The 17122-nt window shown below is 59.0% G+C and overlaps 1 protein-coding gene across 1 annotated transcript; it reads right to left on the reverse strand.

Moving 5' to 3' along the window:
* Positions 1-402: 402 nt before the first annotated feature.
* LZTR1 (leucine zipper like transcription regulator 1) lies at positions 403-16744 on the reverse strand. The gene is made up of 21 exons (XM_044243763.1): positions 16499-16744; positions 15979-16041; positions 12795-12851; positions 11092-11171; positions 10485-10593; positions 9933-10016; positions 8212-8269; positions 7533-7672; positions 6529-6730; positions 5871-6026; positions 5617-5727; positions 5409-5501; positions 5128-5223; positions 4883-5048; positions 4499-4668; positions 4186-4342; positions 3271-3397; positions 3008-3157; positions 2299-2404; positions 2123-2203; positions 403-1865 (listed from the first exon to the last, which is right to left on the reverse strand). Exons 1-21 carry the CDS (start codon positions 16696-16698, stop codon positions 1749-1751), a joined length of 2523 nt encoding a protein of 840 aa, XP_044099698.1. The 5' UTR covers positions 16699-16744; the 3' UTR covers positions 403-1748.
* Positions 16745-17122: the final 378 nt, after the last annotated feature.

Here is a 17122-nt window from a genome sequence, read left to right on the forward strand (position 1 = left end):
CACCTCAATCCCAACCTGCAGACCAGCTACCTACCCCCTTAACCACTGTGCTGGGCTCATCTGAAAAACAGACAAAGATGGCAATTTCTGACCTGGTGCTATATGCTTGGCAAGTAGTAAGGGCCCAGCAACCAGAGGTTTGGGAAGGGGTGGGGAAGCTTAGAGGCACCCTTGCAGCTAGCAATCCTGGCCTCAACCTGAGTCCCCATTGTTCAAGTTGACTGGAATGTAGGCTTCCCCGCATCTGTGATGGGCAAATGGCTCAGGGTGCCAGGTGGTTTTACCTGCACATGTACGTAATCTCCCTGCTGGGCTTCGGCCACGATAGCCCAAGAGCATAGCTGAAATCTCCCTAGTCCTGGAAAGTGCCACGCAATGTTCTGAAATTGGCTTTCTAGGGTCTGTGGTATATAAGTTCATTTATTCATGGGTTTAGAAGAGAAGGTCAAGCAACTGGTTATAAGGGTCCACCATAGAGCAGGGTCTGTCCATCATTCCCTGGGGTTTCCAGGCTCAGAGAGGCTAATCTTGCGCTGGCCCGTTTCCTGGTTTGCTGGCAGCCTTATGGACCCCCCCATGCCTGAGGGCGCCTACCTGTCACTGGGGCTCCCCATCTGTCTCTATAAGGCATCTGGGGCTCTTCAGTAAGGGCCGAGGCATGGCAGGTGCCATGTTTGCATGGGGGCACAATGGGAAGGAAGGTGTGAAGGATTGTTTCCCCCAAAGTAGCTTCCTGATAGCTAGGGCAAGAGGGTCCCTGGGGTTCTTGGTGCCAGAAAGGAGGCAGAATAGTGCTTTCTATGTTAGCGTGGAGTCCCAGGGCCTTCTCTTGACAGATGGCCAGTCCTTAGCTTTCCAGCCTAGACAGGAGCCTCTAATGCAGTGTAGGAGCAAGACAGCCTTGGGAATCCTTGGAGCACAGCCCTGCCCCACTCCCACAACTGGGACACCTCAGATGAGGCGGGGAGTTGCCAACCCTGAGTCCTGGCGTGTCCCAAGCACTTGGGACACATGATCTGTCCCCCGCTCAAGGAGGGCCTATGCCCATGAGGTGTGTCTAGTAGATTAGCACTACTGTGGTCTTAATGGCATGTCTATGACAATAAATAATTAGGGATACATGGGGACCGGGGGGGGGGCACCTCCACTGACTTCCCCCTGGTGCAGCTGGGGGCTCCTGATGTGCACACAGTGGGGTGGGATCCTGCAACTCCTCTGGAAGCCAGGCCCTGGCCAGAGTGGCCCTTCAGGCTAGGTGCTGACTCAGGGCCCTTCACACCCCAAAATTCATCTGGAGTCCAATTCCATGTGCCCATTCACAAACCGGGTGGCAGAAGGGGCCCTTAACAGCCACCTCCATGAAGGTGAGGGGATACTGTGTAGCTCCCATGTCAGAGGGGCCTTGGCAATAGGACCCAGCAGCCAAATCCACAAGCCATGCAGTCCCTGCTGGATAGGCGGCCCCACACCAACTCCATGGTGGGCTCTCCCATTGCTGGGCCCTGGCTTCCCACCCATACCTCCGAGGAGAGGTTCTGGCTGGGGTTGGGGGGGGGGGCGTCTGTTTCACCATCCACTCCCTGTGGGACCTGTGTCCTCAGCAGTGAAACAGGGCAGAGACCCCGTGTTCCCTTTCCCTTCGAAGGCTCAGGGAAGCCAGCCCCTTGGCTGGCAGATCCAGTAGTCTGCAGTGGGCAGGGCAGGAGCAAGCAGAGTGATTCCTGAGTGGGCCGGCACCACGTGGGCCCTCATATGTCAGCGCCCAGCTCCGCGCACTGCTTGTCAGAGATGTGGGAGGCCAGGGAGTCTATGATGTCAAGCAGCAGCTGCTGGCTCAGCGAGCGCAGCGTGGGCAGCTTGGAAACCTGCAGGAGGCAATTGGAAGACCCACACTGGATGGAACCAGATTCCCGTGAGGGCCAGGGTGCCCTTCAGAGTCCACCCACACACACACACCCGAGCTCTGGCGAGCCAGGATATGGGCTGACCGAGTGCCCCCCCCAACACCGCCCCCAGGCCTACTGCCGCAGGAGAGAAGCTGCTTCCGTGCGCCCCACCCTGCACCCAGCCAAAGCCAATGCCAAGGGCCAGCCGGCCAGTTCGGGGCTGGGAGGGCCCTGACCTTGGTGAACTGGTGCACGATGATGTGCAGGCAGTGCCGCTTCATGTCCAGCGCCTGCGTCTTGTCGGCTGCCTCCAGGATCTGGAACAGCAGGTTCCTTGAGGGGCTGTTCCCTCTCTCAGCCACCGCCCCCCCGCCCAGGGCTTCAAGGAGGCCCGTGGGCACCCATGAGTTACCTGCAGTACATTCTGCACAGTCACGTTCATCTCCAGGTTCTGCTTGCAGTACGCCTGCAGCCGGTTGTTGTAGAAGCCGTAATAGTAGGGGGCCGCAAACAGGTAGCTGGGGGCTAGTTAAGGAGCTGCCGGCCCAAGGAGCTTGTCCTCCCGCCACCTGCCCATCTCCCCGGGGAGGATGCAGCTGGAGCCCCAGGCCCCGCAGAGACAGAGGAAACCTGAGCTGCCTCCTGCCTGCTCAGAACAAGGAAACTCACCCTGACACCAGGCGCTGGACCAGGGCTCCCATCCAACTTGCTCTCTACACAGACTCTGAAGTACTCAGGGCTTTGTCCAGACCCGAAAAAATCCCAGAAAGCCTCTCCCAAGAAAACACCCACATTCCCATTTGCAGGACTGACCATGGCCTCAGAGCCCTGGAAGTACTCTCGCACCCAGTTCAGACCCCTAAGAAGTGACGTGACCAGGAATCCCACCGTGGTGATCTACTCACCTGTCACATGGGACGTTGACCGACCCCTTCCTCTGGGCAGTGATGAGGGTCAAGAATCCACCCACCCCTCCTGGCTGCAGACCCTCTGTGCCTGCCTACCAACCCCTTCAGGGAACCCCGGGAGAGCACCAGGGAATACTAGGAGCCGGGACCAGTCTGCCAGTCTCCAAAGCCGCCTGAGGTGGGCCCTGGGAGCGCCCCCTGGCGGGAGGATGCAGAGAGTCCTCGGGCGGCATGTTGACCTCCCCGTAGTAGATGTAGCGCAGCATGGACTCGAAGGCCTGTCTGCTGGGCACCATCTCCCCGATGGAGATGTTCACCTGGCCGTCCTCTGGCATGAAGGACCGGAACATGGCCTCAAAGTAGCTGCAGACAGGGGCGGGGGGTTCCTGGCTCGCAGCAAATGCAGGCATTTGCTGGCTTTGCAGCAAATGCAGGCCTGCCTGGCTCCACCACCACACACCACCCCCTCCACCCACCTGGAGCGGGCGGCCAGGATGGCCTTGTGGGCCGGTCTCGGGTGCCCGTCCAGTAGCAGAGTGATGTCACAGAACTCCGCACCTGCTCCCTCCAGGTATGCCTTCATGTCCTGGATCAGAGATGTGCCTGGGGGGGAGCCACAGGGGTAGTGTGGGGGGACCTTGAGCAGAAGCCTCTTGCTCCCCCAGCAGACCCTGAGCCATCTGGGCCTCAGGGCTCCATGGACACTGCTTCTTGCCCATCTTGCTGCCCTGAAAATACCACCCCTGGGGGCAGAAGCCCTACTCTGGCCTGCCCCCCAGAGTCTGATCTCCCCAACTCAGCCCTGCGAGCCCTCCTCCCCTCCCTTGTGCTTATTAAGCTCTCTCTGGTCCTGGCAAGTACTGTGTCCTGACACATGTCACTCACGGCCAACGGCCAGAGGCAGCACAGGCCCTGGGGAGTCAGGGGATGAATGAGACTGTGCTGTCCCTTCCCGGGCTAGGTGGGGACAAGGGAGGCACCAGAACATCTTAAGTGTTCGAGACTGTGCTTGCCCCTCACTAGGCCCCAAAGGGTGGGCACACCTAGAAGAGTAGCTCAGGGTCTAGTCACTGTGACCGTGGATGGGAGCCCTCAAACCTGATGTTAGTCCGGGCAGCCACCCTTGCCAGACAGGAGCCCTGTGTCCTCCTTCAGAAACGTGCTCAGGAGAATCCCCGCCCTCAGGATGCCCTGTGGGTCGGGGCGTCTTCCTTCCAGGGAGCCCGAGAGCTGTCTGTCCATGTCCCTGAGACCCAGAAGCACTCTGGGTCCCTTGCACACAGACCCCACCCTGAAGGCCGGGCAGGTCCTTCCACAGCTCCCATCTCTACCCAAGACGAATGCCATCCATCCCGGTCTGTTGCTCTCAGGGACGGGGCCTGGGTCCCTACCGATGTCCACAGGCTGCTCCGAGGGGGTGCGGGGAGGCGGCTGCTGCTTCCGCCGCACGATCTCCACGATCAGTGGCGAAGAGAGGCGCTCGAACTCCTTCATCATGATCACCTGGTTGAAGTGGGACTCCTTCACCACGAAGTTCAAGCAGTGCTCCTGGGACACACAAGCCGGAGCAGGCAGGCAGGGTCAGGCCTTGGCCCATGGGGCAGCAGCCCGAATGGGATGGCTTGCGGGGGATGAGGGAAGGGAGGGTTGCCAGACTGCCAGTGGCTGTAGGCAGGCACCGTGGGCCCTGCATGCCGGCCGCACCTTTAACTGGCCCAGCTGCAGCCTGGCGGCGCTCTCGCACACAACCAGCACATTCTGCAGGTCCACGGAGGCTTCGATGTACTGTCGGCACAGCTGCTCCAGGCGGCAGAGCTGGAAGCTCAGGGCCAGCTTGTACACGTCCATGACGAGCAGCACGTCCTCCACGTGGCCTGCAGCCCAGAACTCCCTGAGCCTCATGGACGCACGAAGAGGGAGGAGGCATGGGGCAGAACAGAAGGAAGGACAGGACCCGGGGCTCCTTCCGTGGACATCCAGGACAGTGGACAGCAACTCCACCACACGAGTGGTCGCAGGTGGTCATGGCCACTGAGTCTCAGGCTGTCCACCTGCCCACCCTGCTCCCCACACCCCTCACCACTGCACCTTTCCGCGGGTACTTGATCTTGTCCGTGTAGAGGAACTGCATGAGCACTTCAAAGGGCCGGGCCTCAGCCTCACGGATGGCCACGTGCAACAGGGGTGGCCGGGCTCCCCCTGCTGCCCCACCAGGGACCTCCCTGGGAGCCGGGGCTGCCTCCTCCTCCAGTTTCTGCAGGGAGAGGAAGGGGAGCTCAGGGGTGCCCCAGGGCTGCTGCCGCCCTGGCCAGAGGGGCAGGGCCACACCTCACCTGGGCCAGCCGTTCCCGTGCCTGCACGATCTTCCTGCGGAGCCAGCGGCTCCGAGCAGTGACGATGGCCACATGGCCCTGCACGCATTCCTCTTTCTATAGCAAGAATGACACCTTGGTGGGCAACATGAGACCCTCCTCCTGGCAGGGATGGAGGCCCCGCCGGCCCCAGTGCAGGGGGGTCTGGGATTTCAGGGGCGAGTGGGAGGCCAGTAGTGCCTCGGGACACAGCCCTCACCCTGCAGGGTGGCAGGCAGGCTGGGCACAGGGAGAGCACCCACCTCGCCCAGCACAAATTCCACATCGCAGAACTGGCGGCTCTCCCACAGACGCCCGTAGTCCTCATGCAGCGTGCACTTGGGGTAACAGGAGAACTGCCGAAGGAGATCCCAGTGTGGCCACTGGCCCAGCCCCTACCCTCCTCAGGGTGACGCATCCCCAGCCCATCCACCCTGGACAGCCCCCCTGCTGTCAGCCCACCAGCCCCACCTGGAACCGGTACATCTCCCCGCTGCGGATGTTGTTGTCCACCGTGCCCCCAAAGATGTACATGGCATCTGAGATCACCGCGGCTGCGTGGAAGAGCCTTCCGCTTGGCAGCTGGGTGGAAAGGGGTGTGGAGACGGTAAGTAACCCCGACCAGTACTTCTCTGAGCCTCGGTCTGCCCATCTGTGAAAGGGGCTGGCCACAGGACTGGCACTGGGGGGGTGGCAGTGACAGTAGTCAGGGTCCCAACCCTCACCTCAGATGCTGGTGGGGACGGCTGCTTGGCTGTGGTGGTGCCGAAGTCCAGGCCAAATACATCGCGAGACTTCTTGAAGCCACCTCGGTCCTCAGAGGCCAGGCCAGGCGCCTCCTCAGAAGACGATGCTCGCTCTGGCACCTCAGCCCCGCCCACCTGGAGGGGATGGACACGTGAGCATGGAACCAGTCTGCCAGGGCCAGGCCGGGCAGCAGACACCAACCTCCTGCCAACCTTGCTCAAGAGCAAGAGTGCTTAGAGCCACATCTGGGAGGGGCTAAGCCACGGGCTTGAGGGGTCCTGGCGGCACAGCTCAGATGGGACACCAGCAGCACTCAGGCTGGGTGTTTTGGCAGGACACCCTCAGCACTGTGCAGACAGGGCCAGAAGTGCCATGTTGAAAGCCCGCAGATTGGAAGAATGGAGAACAGGGGCCCAGGGCCTCGGGTCAGGCCAAGACAGGTGTCCAGGGCCTTGGGCCTCAGTCATCCTGGCTCCTTGCTCTGGTCGGCTGTCTGGAGCCTCCCGGAGAGCCCCCCCGAGGCTGTGGGAAGCTGTGGGGCATCAGGGGCAGCTAAGTCAGGATCCCAGCCCCCCTGGGCCACAACTCCCCAGCCCCGCCTCGGGAGCCACGGCCACTGTTCCGGACAGCACTTGCCTCGCTGTCAGAGCTGGGCTGGACGACCTCCCAAGTCTGGAAGTCCACATCGTAGCAGTGCAGCTCATTAGGCAGTGTGTTGTCTGCTGCACCCCCAAACACATAGAGGTGGCGGTCAAAGGCCACCATGGTGTGCCCATAGCGCCGCTGCGGGGGCGGTGGGGAGCCACGAAGCAGATGCTCGGTGGGGATGCGCGTCCACCTGGGGGCATATAAGAGGAACCCAGTGCTGGAGTGGAGGCTCTGACTCCCCAACGTCCTCCGCCTGGGGCACCCAGCCGGCTCAAAGCAGGGCCTAAGCGCATCCGTCCAGTGCCCCTCATCCCCTTTCCCTCTAGCAGCCACTCTGCCTGTGCCCCCGTAGGCCCCTCCAGCCATAAAGCAGGCAGCAGCAGCAGGCAGGAGGGGTGGCCTCCATACGGTGAGGCAATCCCACTCTCCGTGGAACAGAGATGTGTCCACAACTCGGACACGTGTGATAATTCCCACAGCCAAGTAAGTCCTTGCTCCCAGGACTCCCAGGACCCCACCTTCTGATGCTGCTCCTACATCCACCACCCTCCCAAGACTTCCCAACACCTTCCAGCACATCCTTTCTTTGAAACCCAAATGATCCTGGCCAGGCGGGCCACGCCATCTGGCTCCAAGCTGCTGCCCACTACTGCCCCGGCACCTGCTGCCCCTGCCAGCAGGCAGGAGATCTGCCTGCAAAAAGCCCAACTCCGGTGGCAGGGGCCCTCAATGCCCATCTCGGGGGGTGCGGAGGAGCTCTGTAGGAGACTCCGTGCTAAGCACCTCACACCAGCAGTGTGTCTCCATGGGAGATGGTACCTGTGTGAGGCCCACACAGCGGGATGTGCCCCCCTTGCAGAGCCTCAACCAGGCCGGGTGTGTTTGTTCCACCTCTGTGGGGACGAGGGTTGGGGAGCAAAGGGCGGAGGCATGATGCCAGCCAGGCAGCCGTCAGGGGTGCCCACCACCAGTCCCAGCACCAGGGCACTCACGTCTTGTCTTTGAATTCGAACTGAAAGAGGTTGTTGGTTATCTTGGCTCCACTCTGCCCCGAGAACACGAACATCTTGTCCCGGCACACAGCCACTGGGAAGTTGCAGCAGGACGGCGGGATCTCGCCGCTCTGAGCCACCTGGGGTGGGGAAGGCAGCTCAGCCAGGGCCCTCATGGGACCGGGTGTGCGGGTGACACCGCTGAATTGGGACGACTTTCATTCTTGAAACTTCTTCCATCAGTCAGGGTTCCTGACTAATTTCTGTAGAACGGAGAAGAGCCCCACCTTGTCCACCTAAAATGGGCCCAGTTTCTAACAGTTGAGGCTAAAAATCATCACTACAAGGGGAAGATAACCCAGGGGGGAGACAACGGAGCAGTCGGACAGATCGCCCAGAAAGAGCAACGAGCAGGACACCCGCCAGCAGGCTGAACTCGCTGTGTTCAAGTAAGGGTGGGTTCTACCCAAGCTGCACCAGTCACCAGACGTGACTCGATGCAAAACCCAGAGCCTTTTGTCACTAGGTAAGGACAGCGGAGATAGGGCAGGAAGTCGGCAAGGAGGTGGCTGAGGACGAGGCTGGGCTTTGGCAAGAGGAACAAAGCAGCCCCTCCTCTGGCCCCCCCAAACCCTCACCTCCCTGCCTCTCCTGCCCCACCCTGGCCCCGCAAACTCACCTCCTCCCAGCATGTGAGCTCTCGGTCCTGGAGGCCAATGGTCCACATGTCATTCAACCTGTGTTAGGACAGGGGAGTCAGGATCTCCGCAGCTGGGGCTGGCGGCAGGGTGGGCCTGGGGCCAGCCAGGAGGGATGGCTCCAGGGAGGGACACATCACATAGAGCTCTGATCAGGGGCCTAGGGAGCAGCCATGAGGTGGGAGCTTCAGGGCAGGGGGGCTGCCTGAATCCCTTCTCTATGCACCCTGCCAGACAGGAACACGTGGTCTCATGCACAATGTCTAGCCACTGTGGCAATGTTGATCTCATTGGGCTGACTCTTGGGGGCTAAGAGGCAACACTCGCAGAAGCTACCACTAACGGGCACCTGGGTGGCTCAGTTGTTAAGCATCTACCTTCGGCTCGGGTCACGGTCTCAGGGTCCTGGGGTCAAGCGCTGGATCAGGCTCCCTGATTGGTGGGAAGCCTGCTTCTCCCTCTCCCACTCCCACTGCTTATGTTCCCTCTCTCACTGTGTCTCTGTCAAATAATTTTTTTTTTTTATTTTAAAGATTCCATTTATTTATCAGAGAGAGAGAGACTGAATATGAGCAGGGGGAGCAGCAGGCTCCTGGCTGAGCAGGGAGTCCGAAGCAGGACCCTGGGATCATGACCTGAGCCGAAGGCAGATGCTCAACCCTCTAAGCCACCCAGGCTTAGAGCCCCAAATAAATAAAAGCCCCAAATAAATAAAATCTGGGGACGCCTGTGTGGCTCAGTTGGTTGAACAGCTGCCTTCGGCTCGGGTCATGATCCCAGCATCTGGGGATTGAGTCCCACATCTGGCTCCTTGCTCAGCAGGGAGGCTGCTTCTCCCTCTGCCTCTGCCTGTGCTCACTCTCTCTCTTACTGATAAATAAATAAAATCTTTTAAAAATTAATTAATTAATTAATTAATTAAATAAAATCTGTTCAAAAAAGAGAGAGAAGAAACTACTACTATCGTTGTCACCGCTTGGAGCTGGTCCTTCTTCTTTTTTAATTAATTTTTTTTAGTAACTGCCACACCCACCATGGGGCTCAAACTCACAACCCCAAGATCAAGCTCTTTCAACTGAGCCTGCCAGGTGCCCTACCCCTTGGAGTTTCTATGATGCTGAGATCTTGGCGAATGAGCACATGCTACTTTTATAATCGGAAAAATACAGTAAAGTCAATTGTCTAAAATGAGGGGGAAAATGCCCGGTACACAGGCAGGAACCCTGTGTTGTCGTCCACAGGGGAGGGGCTGGGTCTGAGGCCTGCTTCTGCCACCACGTGCTCACATAGGCTCCTCAGGGTCCCTCTTCACTTTGGGCCTGAGGATTTTCACGCAGCAATTCAGGGGGCCACCATCCACCCCACAGCTCTGACAACCCCCAGCCAACCCAACACCCACCCAACACCCAGTGCAGCCAGGAGAGACCAGCACGCCTGCAAACAGCTGTGCAAGGGTGGGCCTGGCCTGCTGCCCCCTTGGATGCCCCCAGGAGGCGTCCTCGGTGGGAATGGGCCGGAGTGCCCCTCAGTCGCTCTCTGCCCCCATCCCACCCACCATCTTCTTCCCCTCACTCCTGTGCACACGACCCTCCTGAGACTCCCTGCCAGCCCGAGCCTGACCCCGCCAGGAAGGCCCGGTCTGGGGCTCAGGACACCAGCGGGGTTGCTCAGAGGTGGGGGGCTGGGGCTGGGCACCCCCTACCTGGCATTGCCATCGTAGCCAGCGAAGATCCACAGCTTGTCACTGTACACCGTGGCACCGTGGGCGGACCTGGCGACTGGCAACCTGTAATGCAAGGTTGGGGTGAGGAGCGAGGCCACCCAGCCCCATGGGGCCAGCCGGGCCCCCAGAGCTGCCACACCTACATTTGCTGACGCCAGGGCTCTGGGGATGCCAGCCGGGGGTCATGAGGCTGAGTTCATGAGGCAGGGGCAGGAGGATGAGGAATTCAGATGTTCACAGGGTAAAGCCCCCTCCCAGCCAACACCAAAATATCAAAGCCGGGGGGGAGGGGTGTTCCGCACCAAGCAGGACCAGAGAAGCACCCATCAGCAGTCCACTGGGGCCCCCTCTGCACTTTGAAAGGAGAGAATCTAAGGGCAGGGAGGAGGCCTCAGACAGGCACAGCTGGGAGTGAGCACAACTCAGTCCTCTCTGGGCCTCGGGCTCTTCTTCTGTAAGGCTACAGGGGACCCAGTGCAGGAGCCTTTAGGACACCCCTCACCCCCTAAAGGTTTCAGCGAAGTCTCTCACCGTCCTTCAATCTTCCACTCCGTCCACTGGCCAGTTGCAAACTTATATTCAAAAAGGTCATTTTTATTCTTCAAGTTAGAATTGGAGTAAATGTCCCCAGTGTAGCCCCCTGGGTGGAGAGAGGGAGAAACGGTCATACCCAAAGACAGCCTCTCCGAGGCTTCAAACCCCAGGAGGCAGGGGCAAAAGGCTGGCCTCTCTAGACGTGTCGTGGGACTCCCTCTGTCAACCTTGGGGAGAACCTACTGCCTGCCTGACCCCGCCCTGGGCTCTGGGGATCCAGAAATGAGCAGAACCCTGTCCTCTGCCCCTGGTGGAGTGACAGAGGAGGGAAGAGAGCCACCACCCTCCCGCCCGGTCACAAAGGCAGACCATTCCAACCCCTCGAGAGTGGCACAGTGAGGGAAAGGGACCCACAGGGCCACAGGGGCCCTTGCGAGGCCCCTAGGCCAGTGCAGGAACCCAGAGGACTCCGGCGGAAAAAGACAGCATATGGACAGAGAGAGACTGGCCGGGCACCGCAAGTGAGCCCTGGGCCAGGTGGCAGGACAAGGGAGCTGTGAGCCCCAAAGAGGGCACGGGGCCCCGGAGGTAAGAGGCAGCTCACCGAAGACGAACATGCTGCTTCCGTAGACAACAGCTGAGTGGTGGTAGCGGGGGGCCGGCGGGGTGCCGGTGGTGAAGGCCCTGGTGTTGGGGGGGGATAAGTTGAAGGGTGGGGAGGGAGGTGGTGAGTCAGCAGGGATCAGCTGTGCAGTCCAAGCCACACAGGGCACCCCCTGCCAACCCCGGGATTCCTTTCATTTTTGCATTTTATAGGCAATACCTATCTCATTATAGAAACTTTATATTTTTATATTTTTCAGCAGGCTCCACAGGGACCAACATGGAGTCCAACACGGGGCTTGAACTCCCGACCCTGAGATCAAGACAGGAGCTGAGACCAAGAGTCGGATGTTCCACTAACTGAGCCACCCAGATGCCCCTCATTATAGAAACTTGGAACAAAAATGACTGATAAAGGAGGAAACACAGAACCAGCGAAAAGACTTGCCAGAAAGCTCCATCTGTAGCTTTAAGTCACCTCCCACCCCAACACACACACACACACACACATACACACACACTTTTCTATGCTTAATGCCTCTGAGGAGTTTTGTCAATGGAGTCACGGGGTGGGTATTTTGTAACATCTGCTTTTCGGACTCAACAGCAGAGAGCAACTCGGCCCGCAGCTGCCATCTGGGCGCCCTCGGTGGTGCCGTGTCCCCACTCCAGCAGCCGCTGACCACACACGTTCCTTATTGAACTAAAACCCCATTTCTACCTCTTTCCTGGGGCTGCTCCTTTTCAGAGTGTTATCCTTAAGCAATTATTAGTGAAGGATTGTAGTCTTGAGGGTGATTCTTAAAATTAATGTGTAACTATTGGCTATGTTATGAAAGCCAAGGCGAGAGGAACAAGACATAAACTTCTACAGTAATCCCAGCACTCAGTGATGCCACCCTGGGCCTGGACATCCTCCTCCATCCAAAGGGGGCGGTGAGACCCTGCCACAGAGGGACTGGCAGAGGCACACAGAGCTGTCCACAGTGGGGCACCCAGGTGACTCGGAGGTTCTGTGCTCCTCCCGCACAAGCCAATGGCGGAGCTCAGGAGCAGTAGTGCCCGGCCAGCCCCGCACCTCCGAATCCTGGGATCCCTTTCTCCCCTTCAGTTGAGAGCTGCCCCCTGGGCAGGGCTGGAGACTGGAACAGATGGGTACAGATCTGCTGTGCTCAGAGAGGGCAGTGCCTTGCCCAAGGCCACACAGCTGGGAGAGCCGTCTGGCGGAGGTGGCCAGGGCTTGCATTTGGCCCACTACCCATGTGGGGTCTCCGGGCAGAGGAGAGGCCCCACGAAGGCCCCTCGCCGACTGCCAGCCCCTGGGCAGCACCCCACTGCAGCATAGGGTCGGTCCTGGAAGGACCCAACAGCCGATGCCTCCTCCCCCCACTCCCAGTGTCAAATCCCACAGCAGCTCCCTGCCCAGGAGAAGGCCCGGTGACTGCAGGGCTCTCTGGAGGCACAATGCGAGGACCAGGAACCAATCCAACAGACCCCCGTGATTAAGAGGATTCAGAATAATCAATCTGAGTTGTAGACTGAGAAAGGAACCCAGGAGACAGAGGGGAACACTAAAGGCCACTGTTTTCTCCTCCCCGAAGCCGGTCTCTAGCTTTCCCCAGCAGGAGTCTGCTAGTAGTTGGGGCCAGCACAGGGCTACGGAGTTCTCGGGGAAAGGGGGGCTGGGACTCCACGGCCACCCACCTGCACCAGGAGCAGTCTTTCACATCGAACCGCAGGAGGTCGTTGAGCATGGTCTTCCTGAAAGACAGCCAGGGACAGGTTGGGGTCGGTCCTGGGTTGGTCCCGGTCTGATCTCCAGGACCCAGGAGATGGACACTGCAGCCCAGGTGGTGGGGGTGGGGCCATCATGGGGATTCAGCAACCAGCTGATGCCTGAGGGACCAGGGAGGGACCACAAAGGGCGCGCCCCCCTGGTGCGGGTACCAGGGCGGTGACGCATGTGGGACCCGCCTGCCTGGGGTCAGGTCCAAAGCATGATCCTGACTGCTTGAGGGCTCACACCTCACGCCAGGCTCCAGGACCCCCTACTCTCACTCCCAAGTCTCAGCGCCCCCTTCTCTGAGGTTGTGCTACAAGGCAGAGCTTCCCACGTCTCCGGGGAGGCCCTTTTGCTCCTCTCTAATCTTCCTTCCTCCTCTTTATTGGAAAGCCAATGTAACTACATTCAAGATACAATAAAACAGGAAACAAATCCACTGGCCATGTACCAGGACCTGCAATGTTACCACCACACCCGTGTCAGTAAGAACGAAAAAGGGAGTCAATTAACAGGGGCCTGGCACCCCTTGCAGGCCAGGCCTGTACAGGATCCCCCCTGCACCCCTCCCTCAGTCTGTAGCAGGGGGCTGTGCTCCCCACCTGCATTTACAGAAGAGGAAGGGGCCTGGGAGATGAAGGGTTTGTCTAAGGCCATGCAGTCAGGAAGCCAGTAGCCAGGAAGCAGAGATGTGACTGTCATTTCTCCCCTCTCCCATCTGCCCCTCCTTCCCCTCCCTTTCTCCCCCTCCCCCTATCGGACACTGCAGGAAGCCATCTTTCTTTGTACCCAGTCCATCTTTGCAAAGTTGCACCCAGAGTGAGACAAATCTGTACCCTGTTTCTTGGTGCCACATTGTAGCCAGTCTTTCTGCTCATTGCTACACAGTTGCCAGGACAACATTACCTGCTACAGAACACTCCTAGGGATGCTCCCCGCTACTGCCCTGGGCTGGACCCCCCACCTTCTCCAGTCTGGGGGTTGTCATTAAGCCTGCAGTGAACATCTCTGAGCAGATGCCTCTTCCTCTTTCATTCCTTCATGGAACACACACTTACTGAATTGTCCGTGTACTGGGTAAGGTCCCGCCCTGGTGGAGGACAGAGTTGTGTGCTTTGAGATGACACTGAGATGATCCCGTGAGATCTGTGCTCTTACCATGGAGAAAGCAAGAGGTGCAGAAGGGGAGGGAGGGCCGACAGCTGGCCCAGGCGGTGGGGAAGGCCTCACTCACAGCATATTCTAAAGAGAGGTGGGAAGGGCGGGAAGGAGGGAACCACCAGTACAAGGGTCCAAGCAGGAGATGCTTGGTTCGCTCAGAACACAGCGAGGCAGTGATGTGGCCCAGCACAGTGCAAAACAAGGGCAGAGGAGCAGGGCAGGCACAAGTGTATAGGGCCTTGTTGATAGCCAGGACAGCTCAGGCTCCTAGTCAGAGGGAAGGGAGCCATCCCGGGGCTATGGGCTGAGGAGGAATACAATGAGACTTGCATTTGCAGATCCCTCTGACTGCTCATGAGGAAGAGGCTGTGGGGGAGACAGGATGGAAGCCAGGGCCATTCTGCCTGGTCTGCAGGTCCTCATAGGGTCCTGTGAACCCCACCAGCACCAAGTCACACACACACACACCCCGCAGGGAGTCCTGAAAAACCAAGGCTGCAGAACCAATCAGAGGCCAGCCATTCTGGGCTTCAGACGAAGTCCTATAGTTGAAGGGAAGGGATGGACTCCTGAGTAGAACAGGTCAGGTGCAAACACTATACCCGCAGAACACCTCCATCCGGAGCCCTTCCCAGTTTGGTGCTCACTGACCCCCAGGAGCACACTGCAAAAGCAGGGCGTATGGCCGCCCCTTATACAGAGGAGGAGACCACGATGCAGTTAATGCTGTTAAGCCACCTACCCGAGCCCAAAGTCACAAAGCTTTGACTTAAACTGAGCCGGGTCTATCCAGGAGACCAAAGTTCAAGCCTCAACCCCACATCTAGCAGGCTCCTGAGCCTCCCAGAGCCCTGGTGGGCATCCCCCGCCTTTCCTGACCACATCAAAGAATGAATGGGGGGAGGGAAGCCCTGCCCAGACTCCAGGCCTGGTGCCATTCTGCATTCCCCAATCCCGGGCCATTGCCCATGCTGATTCCTCTGCTTAGGACACTCGTCCTCTTTTACCCGATTCACTCCGACTTATCTTTCAGGTCATCAACCCCTCCAGGAAAGCTTCCCAGCCCAGACCAGGCCCCCTTCTCCTCTCCAAGCACGTAGGCTATGCCCACACCTAGTACTTAACAGGGCCCAGCCCATGATAAGAGCTAAAACAGTTCTTTCCCTCTGGGAATGGGTCTTAGGGGAATGCCACCCGGGGGAACCAGCTGCACAGACCAAAGGTTTGCCTCTGCCATTATCTCTCACCCAAGGAAACCAGCCACAACCTAACTGGGAACAGTTCCTGGCATGGAGGTGTCCCAACCAACAGAATACCAGGTCATTGTCAGGAAAGCTGTTTCCCAGGAATTTCTAGCAATGTGGGAAAACCTTTACAAAAAGTGCGAAATAGGAAAAATAAATAAAACTGTCCTCTAAACGCTGCCATGTGGGGCATGTTGATAAAGCCCAGAGAGAAGGGCAGAGAATGAAAAGTGTCTGGGGAGGGTGGCAGCCAGAGCGGATGTCTTTCTTTCTTTTTTTTTTTTTTTTAAAGATTTTATTTATTTATTTGACAGAGAGAGATTACAAGTAGGCAGAGAGGCAGGCAGAGAGAGAGAGGAGGAAGCAGGCTCCCTGCTGAGCAGAAAGCCCGATGCGGGACTCGATCCCAGGACCCTGAGATCATGACCTGAGCCGAAGGCAGCGGCTTAACCCACTGAGCCACCCAGGCGCCCGGATGTCTTTCTTTCAAGGCCGTGTCCACTCGCTCAGAACAAGAGGCACATTTGTGTGTCCCAAGCATGTGCTACCCACTGAATGCTGTGCAGAGGGCCTTGAGGGTAGGGTCTCTCATGTGGAGAAACAAAGGCTGAGGACTTAGCTAACCCAGTTAGAACTAACCCAGTTAGAACCACCATGTTTCTCCCTCCCTGGTCCAAACACCCTGATGCTCACGCTCACTCACCCATTATCTCCACCAAATACATAGATGGCGTCTTTATAGGCCACCACTGTGTGCTTGCTGCGCCTGGAAAAGAAAGAAGGGGTGGCTGGCAGTGAGGCTGGGACCCTCCTGGGGGCAGCCAACAAATGAGACTAAGCACCCAGGCTGCAGCAGAAATCAGGTAACACCTCCCAACTGCCCAAGATCGCTAGAGATCCCCAAATTCCACAAGTACCCCAGGACCCTGTATACGGGGACCCTGACATTGCCCTGGGACTCTCTGGACTCCTCGCCCCACTGCAGAGCACCTGGGAACCCAGCTCCAGACCCATAAACACCCTTTAGTACCCTGCCCCAGGCCACCTCCCTCTGAGACTTCCTCAGAACACCCTCCTAAGGCCTCGACATCATCCAGGACATCACCACTTCCTCCCCACCCCCCATTACCAGATCCCACTCCTGGACACCACGCCCCGGCCTCGGCCCCTGGACCCCGCCCCGGGACCTCCTCACACACACCCCCATCCCCAAGCCGCCGTACCGGGCCCCCACGAACTCGTCGCAGGGCGGGAGGCGCCGCCAACGATGCACTGTCTCGAAGGGCCCGAAGTTGAGTGTCAGGTACTCAACACTGTCCGAGCAGCTGTGGTCAAAGTCCACACTCGGGGCTACCTTGGACCTTGCGCTGCCTGCCAGGGCCCCGGCCCCAATCGGGCCTCCCGAGCCCCCCGGCCCAGCCATCCCGGGTCCACGCCCGATCTGCCACCGGGTGGACGTGCGGCCACCGCCCCAGGCCGCCCCGAAGGACTACATTTCCCGGCGAGCCCTGTGCCGAACGCGCCGCACTTCCGGCCTGCGCCGCACTTCCCGGCAAGCTTAGCGCCCCTCGTGGCTCCTCGGGCCCCGCAGCCTCTGAGGAGCGGGGAGTGAGTAACCCTCTGGGAAGCGTTCCCCACAAAGTATGCGCGCCAGATTCCCTCTTCCACTGAAGACGGCATCAGGGTCCAGCCCTGTCCGGACTGGATATCCCCATCACCGGGCAGGCCCACGCCACCCGGCATGGTGGGCCACACTTCCCGGCATGCCCTGTGTGCCCGGAACTCGGCCTTGACTGCCGCTCTTGGGATCCTGGGTGGAGGGTTCCGGGCTTTCAGCGGCCTGGGAG

The sequence above is a fragment of the Neovison vison genome, chromosome 3, assembly GCF_020171115.1.
Source record: "Neovison vison isolate M4711 chromosome 3, ASM_NN_V1, whole genome shotgun sequence".
NCBI lineage: Eukaryota > Metazoa > Chordata > Mammalia > Carnivora > Mustelidae > Neogale > Neogale vison.

Coding starts and splice junctions, on each gene's coding strand:
- LZTR1 (XM_044243763.1), bottom strand. CDS start 16,698: ATGGCTGGGCCGGGGGGCTCGGGAGGCCCGATTGGGGCCGGGGCCCTG. Junction 5,049..5,127: donor CACGGGAACGGCTGGCCCAG/GTGAGGTGTGGC, acceptor CTCTCCCTGCAG/AAACTGGAGGAGGAGGCAGC. Junction 2,405..3,007: donor ATGCCGCCCGAGGACTCTCT/GCATCCTCCCGC, acceptor ACTAGCCCCCAG/CTACCTGTTTGCGGCCCCCT.